Raw genomic sequence first — 18,045 nt, 5'->3', positions numbered from 1 at the left:
TTTCAATTTCCGTCAGGCATGTCGGGCGTAGCTAGTAACCAAGTAGAAAGTCCGACTGCAAAAGTGGAAGGTCGCAGACCTCGGACCACCGCTAATTTGAACCCCTGCGTCCAAATTGAAAAGATACGAAAATTTCGTCTTCTAATTCAAAATTGCAGCCAACAGCGTGATCAGTTGAACTTATACTGACGTATATATACGTAGTTGACTACGTATTGACGACAAACAATATTCCTACGACTTTTGCAATTTGGGAAATCTTAACAACTTGTCTTTAGAGATTTTCGGCGATTAAATATTGCATACATTTGTTGTTTGACATCTTAGCCAAAAGCTCAGGGGATAATAAACTACATAAGGATTCCTAATGTGCTCTACTTCCTATGTGCAACTTCAAAACTTTTGGGAAAATCGACGATCATTTAAGGTTTTTCTGGTCATATTTTTTGTAATCCAGAATGAAAAGTATGAAAAAACTGTCCAATAAGTTATAAATAATATAGTAGCCAGCTAGATGATAACAATGGCACGTATTTCAGCATTTATTGCGTAGCACATAAAACCAGGGTGCTCGCATAAGGCAGCTTAACTGCCTAAAAATATAGTGAAACAAGGGTAAAACTGAATGTCCCTTCCACCATGGCGGGGGCATAAAACATATTTTTAAGCTTACCTCTTGCTGAGCTATCACCCCCTTTATTACAATAACTTCTGGTTGTATACTAAACTCCTGTGGTGGTTCTGCTGTTGATGGCAAAACAAAGGAATAATTTGTACTTTGTTGTGGCTCAATAGGTATTTCCTGCTCCTGAGTCTGAGGTTTCGGCTCCACAGTTTCAGGAAGATCTGATGGCTTGTCTGTAATCTCTCTTTGAAGTACAGGCTCTGTTTGTGTTTCAGTACTACTTTCTCGTGAACAAGCATTATATTTCATTAATAAATCTGTGTCAGGTTTCTTTATAGTTTCTGTTAAAGCAAAACGATGAATAAGTTTACCCAAGTGATAATACTTTTGACAGCTTAATATTGCAACAGTTATGAAAAATTTGTATCTCAAGAAATAATATTCATAAACTATTCAATGGATACAATAACATTCAAGTTAAGCAATTTACAACAAAAATAGTTAAACAAATAATCTTTGATTGTTTTACTGAAAATTTGTTTTGCTATTTGCTATCTTTGTTGAGGTATTCATACCCCAAAAAGGTCCAATATTGACATATTCACAACAATTTATATATTTTTCTACTATACTCTAGGTTTAGTAAATAAATTCCTTGTAAAAAAAAAAAGGTTTATGGTATCATATTTAACGCTTTTTTCATTTGACATTTATAATTATGTACTATCTCTAACTTTAACATATTCAATTTATCCTGAGTGGGTTAAAAAATCATAAAATACCATTTAATCAAAACTTATACAGATTTTTGTTACACATATTTTGACATTTAAGTTTCAAGCATGGTTACTTTTTAATTGATTTTAACATTGAAGTGCATACCAACATTGAGACCAGCTCCCTCAAGTCCAGTCAGTGTATCCTCTATAGCACTGGCAGCTTGCTCACACTCTGCTTTATCATTGCTGTACAGGGTCAATCTTTGTATTTTACACTGGGCAGGTTTCACATCATGGCAAAAGTCCTTCAATGATTCCATTATTATCTTTGTTAAACTAGAGGCTGGCCAACTGTTAAAGTTGCTTAATGGAAGAGCAACAACAGAGAACTCATTATTGTTAAGTTCAATCAACAATTCTGTTAGCAGGTTTGTCAGTTCATGCTTTTCTTTTCCATTGTTATCAACACACATAGGAGCAAAGAGCTGAACCTCATCCAAATTGATCTTTTCTTGAAAGACTATTTTCTTCTCGGTTTCTTCAATATAAACAATGATATTTGATACATTGTAATATACACAAAACGTGGCAATAAAACTCCTTTTGTACCTTTCCTTTGAATGAGTTCATATATACAAAATATATGTGGCAAACATTGTATATATGCCATTGAATGAACAACCAAACAACAACAATAAACAAACAAAGGAGTAGGTTCAGTAAGACCCCTTTTTGGCCCCAAAATATAGCAGTTTTACAAAATTGTTAAAATGTAAACCTTTAGTTATTTATTGGACAGTAGAATGCTTCTGCTACATAAATATGGGCTGTTTTTGACAATACAATGCACATATATCCGGTACTTGCACCATTAAGTCATGCTAAATTACTGAAATCCTCATAATTCTAGCATTTTAGTTAAATTTTAGACGGTTTTCGTGTAAAACGAAAGTGGCCGCATTCGTGTTCATCCTTAATATTGAAATGTAAGTTGTATTTTATGATAATACATAACATATATAAAGGTTGAGGATGAACACGGATGCGGCCACTTTCATTTTTACCAAAAACCATCTGAAAAGTGACATTTTTCGGCATATTAGGTAGATTTTTCATATTTGAGCTTGAATCGGATCGTTTTTAATGACTAAATCTGTTAAAATCTTTCACATAAACTAATTAATTCAAATAAAATAGACACTTAAGTGTTTAAAAAGTGGTCAAAATCTTTCGTCAGATGAACCTGAAATTTGAGGCCAAAATCGGTCCTTACCGGACCTACTCCTTTAGAAACAAAAAACACTAAACATCTAGAATTGATAGATGCTTTTCTTTTCTTTCTCTTTTTTATCATGTTTATAATTTTCCCCTATTTATTCATGAATAAAAATGTTGACCAAGGTAAATTTACCTTTCCTGTTGTAAGATCATCAACTCTATATTATAAAACTCATTGTAACATGTTGAGCTGTGGTAAAACATCATAAACAGAACAATCCTATAACTGTATCATATAGTCAGCCTTTTTATATATTTTGTTGGATAATTGTCTCATATTATTGGCTATCATACCATATATCCTTATTTTTATTTATAAAATTATTAGATAGTTTTGACTGACCACTTTGTAGACATGGCATATGGGGGTTTCTTTCCATTGTATATTTATAGCTAATTTATATTGTATCATTTAATAAAATTTCTTGAGCATCATAAAACAGTTTTACAAGAATACTAGAAACTACCTCAATAAAGCAATCTAGATCACCCCACAATACTTGATATTATTTGAATAAATCAATATATATCCCCCAAACAAACATAAAATGTATTACCTTTAGTTTTGTCTTCAACAGGTATGACAATAATATCACATGTAAGACTTTCAGCATCTCTAACAGCAACTGATAATTTTGTACCATTGATGCACCATACTGCAAAGTCAGCTGCATCCACTTCATCTAATGGTATAGAATCCTTACTTGTGTCCATTAGAGTCTGAATCATACATTTATACTTCTCTTCAATTCTCTGCACATCCTCATTGGACATTTTTGGTACATTGTCAACTTTCTTTACTTCTATTAATGAGTTTAAATTTATTAAATATTCATGTAATGATTGTACATTTGCTCTCTTTTCACCATGTATTTCAAATCCTAATTTACTACTGGTGAAGGTCACCTCAAGGTTGGTTGCTACTTCTTCAATTTCCACCAATTGAAACCTTTCAATGTACAGTATGACTCTTTCATCAAGCTGTGTAAAAGTTTTAACCATATTTGATGGAGGAGCTGTTGAATCTTCTGTTGTATGATGTGTTGTTTCATCTACAATGGTTTTCTTTGTTGTTTCACCGGATGAGTTTACACCATCTTGATTATGTATCTGATTTTTGGATACCAGCAAATAATCACAGAACCTCTTCACATTTTCTTCAGTCTTCCCTTTAACTTCAAAGCCTAGATTTGTTGGATCAAAACTAACTTTCAGTTCCTTCCCAAAATTGTTCATATCTGTTATTTTATTGTTACACAGGTGGTCAATTTCTTCATCTTTCATCTGTACAAATCTCTTCACTAGTTTGACTTCTGTTTCCACGTCCAATGTATTTCCATTATCTGATAATTCCCTTTCATCTCTTATAACTTCATTGTTCAGTTCCAATAAGTAATCACAAAATTTCTTGACATCGTCCTCTGTTGTACCTTTAACTTCAAATCCAAGATTGGTTGTGTCGTATTCAATGTTTAATTCTTTACTGTAGTTCACCATACACTGTTCTTTTTGTTGACACACTTTGTCAACGTGGGACACATCCATCACTACAAATCTCTTTATGACTGCTTCCCTGTTTTGTTTGTCATGGTCCCTTGTGTTGAATTCCAGAAGATGGTCACACATGTTTTTAACCTTTGAGTCATCTAGGCCCTTAACCTCAAATCCTCTGTCAGTATGGACTAGTTCAACTTTTAGATTGTTTGCAATGTTGTGTATTTCGTCCATTGTTTGTTTATCAAATCCATCAAGCCTATCACTATCAATCTGAACAAATTTCTTGACAGGTTTTTGTTCATCAAGTAAAGCAGGTGAAGCTTTAATAGTGGGTCTTATGTTCTCGTCTATGTACTTTTCATGGAAAGTAAAATTACCAAACTTGAGCCATGCTTCCATGAGATCATCAGTTCCAACTATAGTTACACATGTCTGCATATCATTGATTGTCATGTCCGCCATACCTTTTGATTGGGTTTTGACATCATCGACTATTTCTGTCCATTTTTCCATCTTCCTGACGTCCCCTACACTTGGATCTGTTACAAGATAAATTCTGTATTCACCAAAAGAACCAAAAATAGCATCTCTTATTTCATCTAACTGGTCAAGATTTTCCGTGAACAGGATTATGTCTCCGTCATCTGGCACAAAGCTCCATCTGTAGTCAAAGCCAAGTGTATTAAGCTTACAATTCACAATGTAATCCTTTACTGATGTCTTGCATAAAAGAGTAAATTCTTGTGGTTTCATATGGATTTTGGTTCTGTGTTTACATTTTAGCCAATTTTCAGTCATAAAGGAACTAAAATTGTTCTCATCCTTGGCCTGTATTAAAATTTGTATGGATTTTTCGCTAAGTTCTGTATAAATATTTGGAAATTTTGTCTTCATGGACTTCGGACCTTTAAATCTATTGAAGACATCATGCTGAACCTCATCTAATGGTATGTTAAGAAGACTAATCAAAACAACACTATTTTCTTCTGCTTCATAAATCTTGACTATATTAGGATCTAACTGCAGTATAACAGAAGCTACTTCAGTGGGCTGGCCAATCACTATAAGTCTATCTGTTTTACTTTCTGGATGTAGACTATGTTCAATACAAATATCTAAATTATGTGATGAATGAAATGTTTCCATCTGTAACATAATCATTTCTAAATCTTCCTCCAAACAACAAATCAGGTAACAACTGATTTTTCTAACTTGATTTTCAATCACATTCATGACATTTTTGGACCATTGATGAGCCTCGTCTACAGTTTTGGTCATCTCGTATTTAATTAACTCAATCCTTTCGAAAGATTCATCGTAATTAAATTTGGTATCTGGAAAGTGCTCTTTTAATATTGTCGTCAATTTTTCCTCCCTGGATAAAACATATCTCCATTTTGCAGAAACAAGATCATCTTTGACTGGTATTTCCAAGATTTCAAATTGTGCTTCATGTGATTTGTGTTTAGAAGAACACTGATAGTTTCTTGACAACTTCATCCCATGTGTTCTCCTCAAACTCTCATAAACAGCAGCTACAAAACAAAATTAAAACAAAGTATCATTACTGATTTGTTGATGACATAAAACTAAATCTAAAACACCAATGGAACCACTGTAATCCATGGTACCAGTCAAATGTCAACTTTTTATATATTCATATTTTGTACAATTAGTATAAGCAAAATAAGTGAAAGTAGTCTATTCAGAGAAGTTTTTCTATTTTTTTTTGCTTTGTTCTCTTGTCCCATAACACTATTTCTTTGTGTTTTCGTGTTTTCATTTATGATCCTTTTTCTAATTTATACTATATCACCTCTGAAGATAAAAATATTTTAAATCAGTTCTGCATTTTAAGACACCTTTAGCTTATCGCTTCAATTTTACAGAAGATGATCTATTTGTTATTCTGTTAATAATTACAATTAAGATTTAAAATGATAATGTTGAAATACATTTAAGGAAGACATATATCACAAATATAGAAGTGAAAATCGTTTTTCTCCACCAAGATGTGAGTAACTAATTTATAAATTTCTGATTCATTTGGTGCATTATTGTAGATATTCTTATGTTGCACTGTTACACAACTGTTCCAGGTTAGGGGGTGGGGATCCCGCTAACATGTTTAACCCCAGTTACCCCACCGCATTCTGTATGTATGTGCCTGTCCCAAGTCAGGAGCCTTTAATTCAGTGGTTGTTGTTCGTTTATGTGTTACATATTAGTTTATATTCATTTTTTGTACATAAATTAGGCCATTAGTTTTTTTGTTCAAATTATTTTAAATTGTCATTTAGGGGCCTTTTAAAACTGACTATGCTGTATGGTCTTTGCTCATTGTTGAAGGCAGTACTGTGACCTACAATGTATAGTTGTATATTTCTGTGTCATTTGGTCTCTTGTGAAGAGTTGTCTCATTATCAATCATACCACATCTTCTTTTTTTATATTGACAGTGTACCTTTATAAACCAGTATAGGATTTCTTGCAATGAATATTATTGTTGATGGCACCAAGTGAGTTGTTTCAAGAAACAGAATATTATCATATATAGTGATTATATACAGGAATCTGCATTGCTGAAATTTATGAAAAAAGCTACTGGATTCATGCTTTGTAATTTCATCAACATGATCAACATTTAGAGCTAGAAAATGCAATTCTTGTGTAAGGGCATTGTTTTGAGAAACATGTTTATAAGATGGACAACAATTATGACAAAAACATTTTAGTTGTTTGAGAATATTACGGCAGCTGTGCTTATTGTAGATGGATAAAATATTAATACCATATGTCACATAATCTGGGCAGTAAATATAGACTATAGCTACATACCTTCTTCCGCAGAAAATTTTTCCCCACCACTTGGTTGCCACACATCTGGAGAGGAGGAGCCAGCAGAGGACCCACTTCCATAGCTGTCTCCATATACACTACCTCTCTTTCCTAACACATCATCAGACATTGGACCAATATTTTCCACATCAACCCCGAATCTCTCATTCTTGCTCTTTACTGCTAATTTCTCTTTATCAAAATGCATCTCTTCTTTCGAATTCTCATTGATGGTTTCATCTGGTTTGCCACATTTATTATCTGTCTCTGGCACATCTACCTTGACAAAGGACAATTCTGTTACAGTACCATCATAGGTTTTCTTCCCCTGCTCATTTTCTGTTCCCTCTTTTGTGTTTGACTGTGTATCATGTTCAGTACTTGTACCAGTAGCCTCACCATTACCTGGATGACTATTTCTTTCTCCATCTTCATCCACATCTGATTGTACGAAGGAGAACTCGTCTGTCTTCTTTGTATTCAAAGAGCTAGACTTAATATTGCCTTCCTTTTCATCCATTGATACCTTTGAAAGATCAAGAGCATGATTAATTCCATTGTAATCAGCTACATTTTCTTCAGGTTTCTCATTCTCAATTTCTTTCTCTCTTTCATCCTTAAAAGGAATGCTGCAGTTGTCAAAAGACTTGTCCATCGCGTTTTTGTCTTTACTATTGTACGATGGCTCAGCTTCTTGTTCCTGTTTATGCCTTTCAGAAAAAGAATCTTTCTCTGTAGGGTTATTCCGGTACCTTGTGTTAGCATTTGGTTTATCTGTTCCTACAGGCTTTCCTGAAACACCTGACTGCTCAGACTCCAAGTCACTGGAGAGCTTAGAAACATAATGACCATTACTTGCTGTAGAAGTTTCAGTTCCAGAATAAGAACTGGATTTCTGTTCATTATGGCCATTACTATCGTCAGACAACTCGGGTTCACTCATGTTTATTTCAATACTCTCAGAACTTGTGTTGGTGCTACTGCGACTACGTGGACCTGTGTAATGGCTACTTGGTATATCACTGTCAATATCGGATTTCCCAAAGTGTCTGGATATTTTACTTGTATTATCTACTGGTTCTTCAACCACTGAGAAGTCAGACTCATTGTCTGTACTACCATTTTTTGAAGCATCTGATGCTACTTCTACTTTTTGTTGAGTTACTTGGGATTCAATTTCTTCAACATCATTCTGTTTTTGCTTTAGATTTCCAAAGTCCATAACTTTATCTAAGAGTTCAGTTTCTGTTGTCAAACTCTCTCCATCTGCCTCTGCTTTGTTCATTTCTGAGTTGTTATCAATGCTTGCTACATTTGTGGTATCTGGAGCATTTTGAGTATCTTTATTTTCAAGTGGGATGCTGTTACCAGTTTTGTGAAGTGTAGGATCAACCTGTGGATGAGAATTAAGATTTGATTGTACTTTAACGATGGTGTCTTTCGATTCTCCTCTGTTACCACCTTCCTGAGCTTCATTGTCTGTTGTGTCTATACTGTTTGGCTTTCCATTGGTTTTCCAATCTTCACGGTGTACATTAACTTCTACAATGCCACCCTGCATAATCTTTTTCTTTTGAATTTTCTGTTCATCTTTATTAACAGAAGTAGAATTATGTGCATCATCACTGTTATTTGGTGGTAAAATGTGTATTTTTGTCCTGTCTATTTCTTTGTCAAATGATGAAGGGTAAGAACTGCTAATAGGGGCATCTAAAACAGCAAAACTATCTTTATCAACAGAAGTAGAAATATGTGCATCAATACTGTTTTTCGGTGGTAAAATTTGTATTTTTGTCCTGTCGATTTCTTTGTCAAATGATGAACTGCAAATAGCGGTATCTAAAACAGCAAAACTAGAGCCTAGTTCAGAACGTTCATGACCATTACTATCTGTTGGTCTATTCATAGATATTAAATGACCTGTACTAAAAAGGCGATGATCTTTGTTTTCGCTTTGACTAAAAGGAGATATCTTCAAATCCTCTGCAATGATTTTTCCATCTGATTCTTCTTCAATATCTGCTGCATCAAGTATACTGAAGTCGTTTACACTTGATGCTCTAGAATGAGTGGATTCTCTCCTGGTCTTGTCTTTTACTTCAGAGATGTTTTCAGTAGTTTGAGTATCTTCAACTCCATTGTGTCTCGAGATGTTTTCAGTAGAGTTAGACTTATTGAATTCCTTATGTATGGCTTTATTATCCTCGGCAGCAGTTTGACTGGGTTCATCTTCCTTACTTTCTTTAGTGTCTGAGGTTTCCAATAAGGAAAAATCACTTGTTCCTCCGCCGGATACCAGAGAAAAATCTTCATTGTTGGAGATACCACTGTCACCAGATGTTGGATTTAGGCCATTACTACTGAGGCCATCATCTGTTGGATTTAGGCCTTGACTACTGTGGCCATCATCTGTTGAGGTTTTTTCAGAGTCCTTTGCTTCCATTTTGATTATTATCAGATTTAGTTGCACAACTTGCTATTACCATCTTCCATGTCCTACATGTATTTCTGTATAAGAATAAGAAAAACAAAAATTAAAATTGAAATTTCAATGAAAATAATCATGATAATATACTGCTTTCCTGGTCAATTTCATAATTAGAACTCTCTGGTGGATAATTGTCTCATTGGCAATTATACCACATCTTCTTATCATTATATTAAATGCTACAGAAAAAATGTCAGAGAGACTTTTTCAGAATCTCAACAAACACTAAAGAAGACATCATAAACATTTATAAATTTTCCCTATTAGAATGAACATGTATCACATTTCAACAAGGTACAAAAAATGTACATATTAAAAATGTTTACCTATCTATATTTTTTTTTATATTAAATTAGTTTTAAAGACAGCTCTCTATATGAAGAGATGCTAATGGCCTGTAGTGAATTGACAGTGGCAAATGCAGTTTTATTGGTAAATCTTAATAGTGATCAACATACATGTACAAGTAGTACATTTAGGATAGGATATCAGAGAAAAAAAATGTTAATATGTATACAGTATATAATCCTTAAATGACACATTTTTAAACATGCATTCTTCTTTTGGGAACATCTAAACAACACTCCCTTTTGCAGAGCCTTGTCTAGGCTTTTGTAGAGGGCAATATGACTTCTATTTCAATGAGAGAGTAGGAAGAAGTGGCCAAAAGCTTGGTTCTACTTGTCAGTTGCCTTTTTTGTTTTGTTTATCTGTGTGACTTGTAAATCACAAGTTGTCTTCCGTATATTGATTTTGATAATAACTTTATTTCGCTATGTAGTCAGTAGGCTGGCCTATGAATAGAAAGTATTTAAGAAAGTTATACACACATGTATATGTAACAGTAAGTTTGGTCCGGTAGGAAAATTTGTCTGGGGACATGAACTCTATAAACTGTTAATTCACAACACTTTAACATTATTAAAACATAAATATTCAGTTTCCATTGTTTATAAAATTTTCCTTTTAAAATAAAGGACATGGACATCTTTACCTAGTAATATTAATGACATGGACATGATTTCCTAGAAAAATTAGTCTGGGCTCGGACTATTATACTAGTCCCAGGTCTGGGGACATTCATTTTATCAAAAATATAAATATGCCACTCTGAAACAATATTAAAACATAACATTTAAATTTCCCTTGTTTATAAGTTATTGAATGTGTGTTTTACTGTCATATAAAAAAATTATAGGACATGATTTCCTATAGGAAAATTAGTCTGGGGACATAGATTACTAACATCAGATTAAATATACTATTAGTAGTAAATTCTGTAACCATGGACTTTTTATACTAGTAATAATTGTCCGCCCAGACATAATTTACCAGGACAAATTTATCACTTACATATACATGTCAGCTATAGACTATACAATTGTTTTAATTAAAAAGTATTTTAAACAATTGATTAATGTTCTAGTTCAACTTGCTTCATAAGTTTGCAATTTATTTGTAATTAATGAAGCCATAGGGATAGGAGTATTTGTCATATCTACCTCTAATCTAGTCCAAATAATAATGACGTCTTGAAAGGCTATATTTTTTTTTTTTTGAAGCCTTATCATGTACATCGACGTCATTATGCCAAACTCATATTTGCAGTTGGACTTTGATAGGGAATTTACTGCTTAATTAAAATGTTTGCTGATTTCTCCTCAAAATGCTTAACATTAAAGCAGGAAGGTGTCAAAGCGAAAATTTAAAAAAGCCTTACCAGACGTCATAATTATTTGGACTAACTCTAATCAGGCTATATTTCCTTACATTTAATTTGCAAACATGATTGAGTATTACATACCCATAAATAGTGAAACCTTTGAAGATTTTCTGAAAATTGTTTAATCAAATGAAAGTAGTATTTCCAAGAACTTCAGAAAAAAACTGAAAATGAAAGTAGAATAATCTAAATGGCACCTTTTTCGGTTACCTTACATTTGTGACTATTTTGACCCGTGTCTATATATATGATATTAAACTGGTTAAGCAATGTATGCGTTTTTTAACCATCAAAATGGGATGTCAACAAAAAACAATAAACCATATTGAAAACGAAAGTAGACTTCATTTGCTTTGAAATTTACCTAAATCAATAAAGTACCAGAACTGCGTATTTGATAAAGCTTTTCGTGAAAGTATTCCCACTTTTAATCATTAACTCACATCACTTGTTGAACTGCTGGTTTAATACAGTACAAGGCAATACGCATATAAAAATGATGACACTACTTTTTCTTGTCGAAAAATATTACGATCACGTGATTGATGAATAGATGACAACTCGGACCAAAACAAGGTCGGACCAAAAAAACTCAGACCTTTTTTTAGACAACTCGGACCAGTTGGAAAGACATTGTCACAATTATTCGGACCACTAAGGAAGGCGATACAGACTTGTTTGAAAGACTGCTTATACTACTTTTAATGAATTAATTTTCAATTTACAATCGTATAGGTTCAGAATGTTAGTTCGAAAAGGGTATTAAAGAATTATTAAAGGATGTATAGAGGCGCGGATCCAACCCCCGGAACCCCCTTTTTTTGGCCGATCAATGCATTTGAATGGGAGCATATAGCTGGAACCCCTCCCTTTTACTCTGGGTTGGGAACCCCCCTTTTTTTTAAATGGCTGGATCCGCCCCTGGTATAAGCTTGCATATTATATCTTACATGGTGCTTAGAAAATATTTCAGTTTTGATAGATGGAACTTAGATTTATTCAGGTGAAATATTAAGTTACATTAGAGCTACAAAACCAGGTTTTTAAAATACATTGGCCATTTTATACTGCCACAAATGGGAATGCCTGTACCAAGTCAGGAATATCATTTTATGAGTTGTTTTCGATTCGTTTGATAAGGGAATTTCAGTTTAGAAGTTGACTTGGAGTTTAGTATTTTTGTTATTTAACATTTTACTTGGACAGGGGCCAATATATATACCTCATTTTTTTACACCAATAAAACATTCAATCAAACTGGAGATGTCTTATACATGTACACAACAATCTTCTACCAAATGACCATATGCCATCTGGAAATCTGTGCCTCAGACTTTTTACACAACAAACCTCTACCTTATGACCATGACATATGGAAATCCGTACCTCTGACTTTTTGTACACAACAAACCTCTACCTCATGTTCATGGCATCTGGAAAATTATGCCTCAGACTTTGAACAAAACAAACTTTTACCTAATGACCATGACATCTCGAAATCCTTGCCTCAAACGTTGTACACATCAAACTTCTACCTAATGACCATGCCATCTGGAAATCCATGCCTCAAACGTTGTACACAACAACCTTAACCTCATGACCATAACATCCGGATATTCATGCCTCTGTCTTTGAACACATCAAACTTCTACCTAATGACCATGACATCTTGAAATCAATGCCTCAGACTTTGTAACCCTCTACGTCATGACCATAACATCTGGAAAATCATGCCTCTGACTTTGAACACAACAAACTTCTACCTAATGACCATGATATCTGGAAATCCTTGCCTCAAATGTTGTACAATAATCTTCTACCTAATGACCAATATATATGGCAATCCGTACATCTGATTTTGTACCAACAATCTTCTACCTAATGACCATGATATCTTGAAAATCATGCCTCAAACGTTGTACACATCAAATTTCTACATCAAATTTCTGGAAATCCGTGCCTCAGACTTTGAACCCAACAAACTTCTACCTAATGACCATGACATCCTGAAAATCATGCCTCAGACTTTGTACACGACAAACTTCTACCTAATGACCATTACATCTTGAAATTCATGCCTCAGACTTTGTACACGACAAACTTTTACCCAATGACCATGATATATGGAAATCCTTGCCTCAAACGTTGTACACGACAAACTTCTATCCAATGACAATGCTATCTGGAAATCCGTACCTCAGACTTTGTACACAACTATCTTTTACCTAATGACTATGATATCTATAAATCCATACCTCAGACTTTGTACACAACAAACCTCAACCTCATGACCATGACATCTGGAAAATCATGCCTCAGACTTTGAACACAACAAACTTTTACCTAATGACCATTATATATGGAAATCCTTGCCTCAAACGTTGTACACATCAAACTTCTAGCTGATGACCAATATTTATGGAAATCCGTGCCTCAGACTTTGTACCCAACAAACTTCTACCTAATGACCATGACATCCTGAAAATCATGCCTCAGACTTTGTACACTACAAACCTCTACCTCATGACCATGACATCTGGAAATCCGTGCCTCAGATTTTGTACACAACAAACTTCTACCTAATGACCATGGTATATGGAAATCCTTGCCTCAAACGTTGTACTCGACAAACTTCTACCTAATGACCATGATATCTTGAAATCCGTACCTCAGACTTTGTGCACAACTATCGTCTACCTAATGACCAAATGATATCTAGAAATGCATACCTCAGACTTTGTACACAACAAACCTCTACCTCATGATCATGCAATCTGGAAAATCATGCCTCAGACTTTGAACACAACAAACTTTTACCTTATGACCATGACATCTGGAAATCCGTGCCTCAGACTTTGTACACAACAAACTTCTACCTTATGACCATGACATCTGGCAATCCGTGTCTCAGACTTTGTACACCACAAAATTATACCTAATGACCATGCCATCTGGAAATCCATGCCTCAGACTTTGTACACAACAAAATTATACCTAATGACCATGACATCTGGAAATCTGTTCCTCAAACTTTGTACTCAACTATCTTCTACCTAACGACCATGACATCTTGAAATCCATGCCTCAGACTTTGTACACAACAAACCTCTACATAATGGCCATGACATCTGGAAATTCGTGCCTCAGACTTTGTACTTGTTTGGCTTTACAACTATTTTGATCTAAGCGTCACTGGTGAGTCTTATGTTGACGAAACGCGCGTCTGGCGTATTAAATTATAATCCTGGTACCTTTGATAACTATTTACACCACTGGGTCGATGCCACTGCTGGTGGACGTTTCGTCCCCGAGGGTATCACCAGCCCAGTAGTCAGCACTTCGGTGTTGACATGAATATCAATTATGTGGTTATTTTTATAAATTTCCTGTTACAAAACTTTGAATTTTTCGAAAAACTAAGGATTTTCTTATCCCAGGAATAGATTACCTTAGTCGTATTTGGCACAAATTTTTGGAACTTTGGGTCCTCAATGCTCTTCAACTTTGTACTTGTTTGGCTTTACAATTATTTTGATCTGAGCGTCACTGATGAGTCTTATGTAGACGAAACGCGCGTCTAGCGTATTAAATTATAATCCTGGTACCTCTGATAACTATTTGCACCACTGGGTCGATGCCACTGCTGGTGGACGTTTCGTCCCCGAGGGTATCACCAGCCCAGTAGTCAGGACTTCGGTGTTGACATGAATATCAATTATGTGGTCACAACAAACCTCTACATAATGACCATGATATCTGGAAATCCATGCCTCAGACTTTGTACACAACAATTTTCTATATACTGACCATGATATCTGAAAATGCGTGCATCAGACTTTGTACACAATCTCTACCTATAATAACCATGATATCTGGAAAATCATGCCTCAGACTTTGTACACAACAATCTTCTAAATAATGACCATGACATCTGAAATACCGTACCTCAGAATTTCTACGTAACAAACTTCCACATAATGACCATGCTATCTGAAAATCCATGCCTCAGCCTTTGTACACAACGAAATTCTACCTATTGACCATGATATCTGGAAATCCGAGCCTCAGACTTTGTACATAACCTCTACCCAATGACCATTATATCTGGAAATCCGTGCCTCAGACTTTGCAATCTCTTTCTGCAAAACGTAAGTATAAATATATATATAGGGTTAACCCCATGCAATTTTGACCAAGAGTTCTAAATTACTGCGCCTTTATACTCTGCGATTACGCATACTTACCTACTCTAGCATCGACTTTTGAACTGAGTTTTACTATGCGTATTGTTGTGTGTTTCTTTTTTCTACATTGGCTGAGGTTGAGATTTTTAACCTTGTCGCATTTGTGCTCCTGTCCAAAGTCAGATAAAAGCCTCTTCATGGCTTTTTATAGTCTTGCAAGTATATTTGATTTTAGTTTGTTTATATGTTTTACGTATGACGTTCATTATCACTGAACTAATACACATGTTTGCAAAGGGGACAGTTGAAGCCCGTCTCCGGGTGTGGGAGAAAATGATTGTGTTGAAGACCTATTGGTGGCCTTCATTTGTTTTCTGCTCTTTGGTTTGGTTGTTGTCTGTTTGACAAAATCCCTTTTGACTTTCTCAATTTCGAAATCAACTATGAGTATCGAATTTGTTGATAGTAAACTTGTTTCTATAAAATCATGCAACCAACCAATGTCCACCAAGATGAGGACAAACATGTTGTATGTTTAGATGATCATGTGGATTAAAATCAATATAAAGGCAAATTAAACAACAAAACATAAAAGCGAAAAAGACTACGATTCTTGTCTTTATATAGCCACTTTCTTCTATGTCAAAAACTTAATTTGAAAAATAATTACAAAAAACATTAAATTTTAAATCATTCTGAAAAGAGCGTTCTGATCCAACATCTTATTTTGTTGATTCAGTAATAACCTCACAAATGAATTTCTCTTGAAATTATGAAAAAAGATGTGGTGCGATTGCCAATGAGACAACTCTCCACAAGAGACCAAAACGACACAGAAATTAAAAACTATAGGTCAACAATTAGTCCGAGTTGTTTTGGTCTACAATTTATATTGTACTGAAATACGACTACTTAGATAGTAACTTTATTGATTTAACAAAAAATGAAAAAAAAGACCAACTATATTAGACCCGTCAACACCATCTAAGTCGAATTATGTGTTTGAATGTCCCTTTGGTATCTTTCTGTTTTCTTTTATCACCTTACTTGTTTATTTTTTTTTATATGAATAAATGACTTGAATACATGTATCAGTTGCTGTATAAATAGAACACCCATCAGCAATATTAGTAATGCTGACTATATGGATATAATGATCTCATTAGTTCAGTTCAATGCTTGATATGGAATGCTCTAATCTATTTGTGAAGAATATACAAAAGTAATGTTTTGTCTGATGTCAAGAAATCAAAAAGTATACGAAGATTTATAATGTGCCAAACTGTTATTTATGTGGCAATCATATATATGTTAAAAGAAAAAGGTTAATATGCTGACGCAAATCGTAGTATCTACTTTACGTCGATACTGGCAATATTGTTTGATTTAAATTTTGCTTAAGTAATCACATTTTGAATTCAAAATATGTCTTCCTCATGCATAGTTCTAATTCCTTGTAGGGGTTTGAATTTACTTTACTTCCATTTTTCGTTTGAAAGCTCCCCAACGTTTGTATTATGTTGTGTATTTTCAAATATGTTGACCTGGAGCATCAATGAAGAGTAATTAATTGTTTAAAGGAGCATCTGGTGCAGTTAACTTTGGACCGTTGGTGTTGTTGATCAGAATCGCAGTCTTATTGTATGAATATCTATTGTTTATCTTTATGCCTCCGGTGATCAAGTTCTGTTTAATTAGAACATTGTATAATAATGCTTTCAGTATGAAATTGGAATATGAATATAGTTGAAAGTGAGCTTAAGAATGAAGTTTTGCTACGAGAAAGTCAATGTTTAGTATGTTTAGTATGTTACGTGGGTTTAGAGCATCTGAAAATCATTTGGTAAATACAATTCTCAAGAGTGATTTATTGTATTCCTTAACATTGCTAGCTCTTTCTGAACGTTTGACTAACTTTTGTTAATAGATTGTTATTGATAATGTAGATATTCCAAATAATATCCTATTTTTACAACATATTTGAGATATATGCATAAAAAGTAAAATCACAAAAGTACTGAACTCCATTGAAAATTAAAAGAGGAAACTCCCTAATCAAAGGATAAAATACATCAAACGAATGGATAACAACTGTCATTTTCCTGACTTGGTGCAGGCATTTTCTTATGTAGAAAATGGTCGATTTAACCTGGTTTTATATTTCTTAATTAGACTCGCGGGCCCAGAAGACGACTCTATGGTTTCTAATTGAAAAATGTTCACCGAAGCTGAGTCTGATTTAACGCCACAATCCCAAATCAAATGTACTACGTCACTTAACAAAAGTTTTTTTTTTTATATTTTTGTTCTTTACAGTGACCTTTTTTGTCTTTGTATGATTAAATATGAAAACAAAGTATAGTTGAAATATGAAGAGAAAAAAAATGAGGAAAAACTGAAAACACCACCCAATCTTTAAAGAAGCAAACAAAAAGGACAGATTGACCTACCAAACACCTTGGATTCTTAACTTTTACTGAGAGTGCGCTTTGTTGTCTTTTGTTATATATCATATTTTTAATGTTTGAATTGGATTTCCAAATATATTAGACTTAAACCTTATAGTAGATAAGTAAAATTAAAAATCTACATTGCCTAGAAGTATAGGGGGAGGGTTGAGATCACATAATAAAATTGAGAATGGAAATAGGGAATGTGTCAAAGAGACCACAACCCGACCACAGAGAAGACAA

At 34.1% G+C, this 18,045-nt stretch overlaps 1 protein-coding gene across 4 annotated transcripts in view; it reads right to left on the bottom strand.

Annotated features, from left to right (window-relative positions):
• LOC139521670 (uncharacterized) overlaps positions 1-11,726 on the bottom strand; it is a 41,214-nt gene extending 29,488 nt beyond the window's left edge. The window contains exons 1-5 of one of the 4 annotated variants that reach the window (XM_071315173.1): positions 11,612-11,726; positions 6,958-9,465; positions 3,180-5,654; positions 1,508-1,882; positions 674-966 (exon numbers count right to left, since the gene is read on the bottom strand). In XM_071315173.1, the coding sequence (XP_071171274.1) occupies positions 674-966; positions 1,508-1,882; positions 3,180-5,654; positions 6,958-9,400 (5,586 nt within the window). In that variant the 5' untranslated portion in view covers positions 9,401-9,465; positions 11,612-11,726. Of the gene's footprint in view, positions 1-673; positions 967-1,507; positions 1,883-3,179; positions 5,655-6,957; positions 10,240-11,532 lie in introns of all 4 variants that reach the window. The other 3 variants (XM_071315174.1, XM_071315175.1, XM_071315176.1) reach the window with 3 other exon arrangements.
• Positions 11,727-18,045: the final 6,319 nt, after the last annotated feature.

Source organism: Mytilus edulis, chromosome 4, assembly GCF_963676685.1.
Source record: "Mytilus edulis chromosome 4, xbMytEdul2.2, whole genome shotgun sequence".
Lineage (NCBI taxonomy): Eukaryota > Metazoa > Mollusca > Bivalvia > Mytilida > Mytilidae > Mytilus > Mytilus edulis.
The sequence above is the reverse complement of the archived record's forward strand: the minus strand, read 5'-3'. Positions and strand labels throughout refer to the sequence as shown.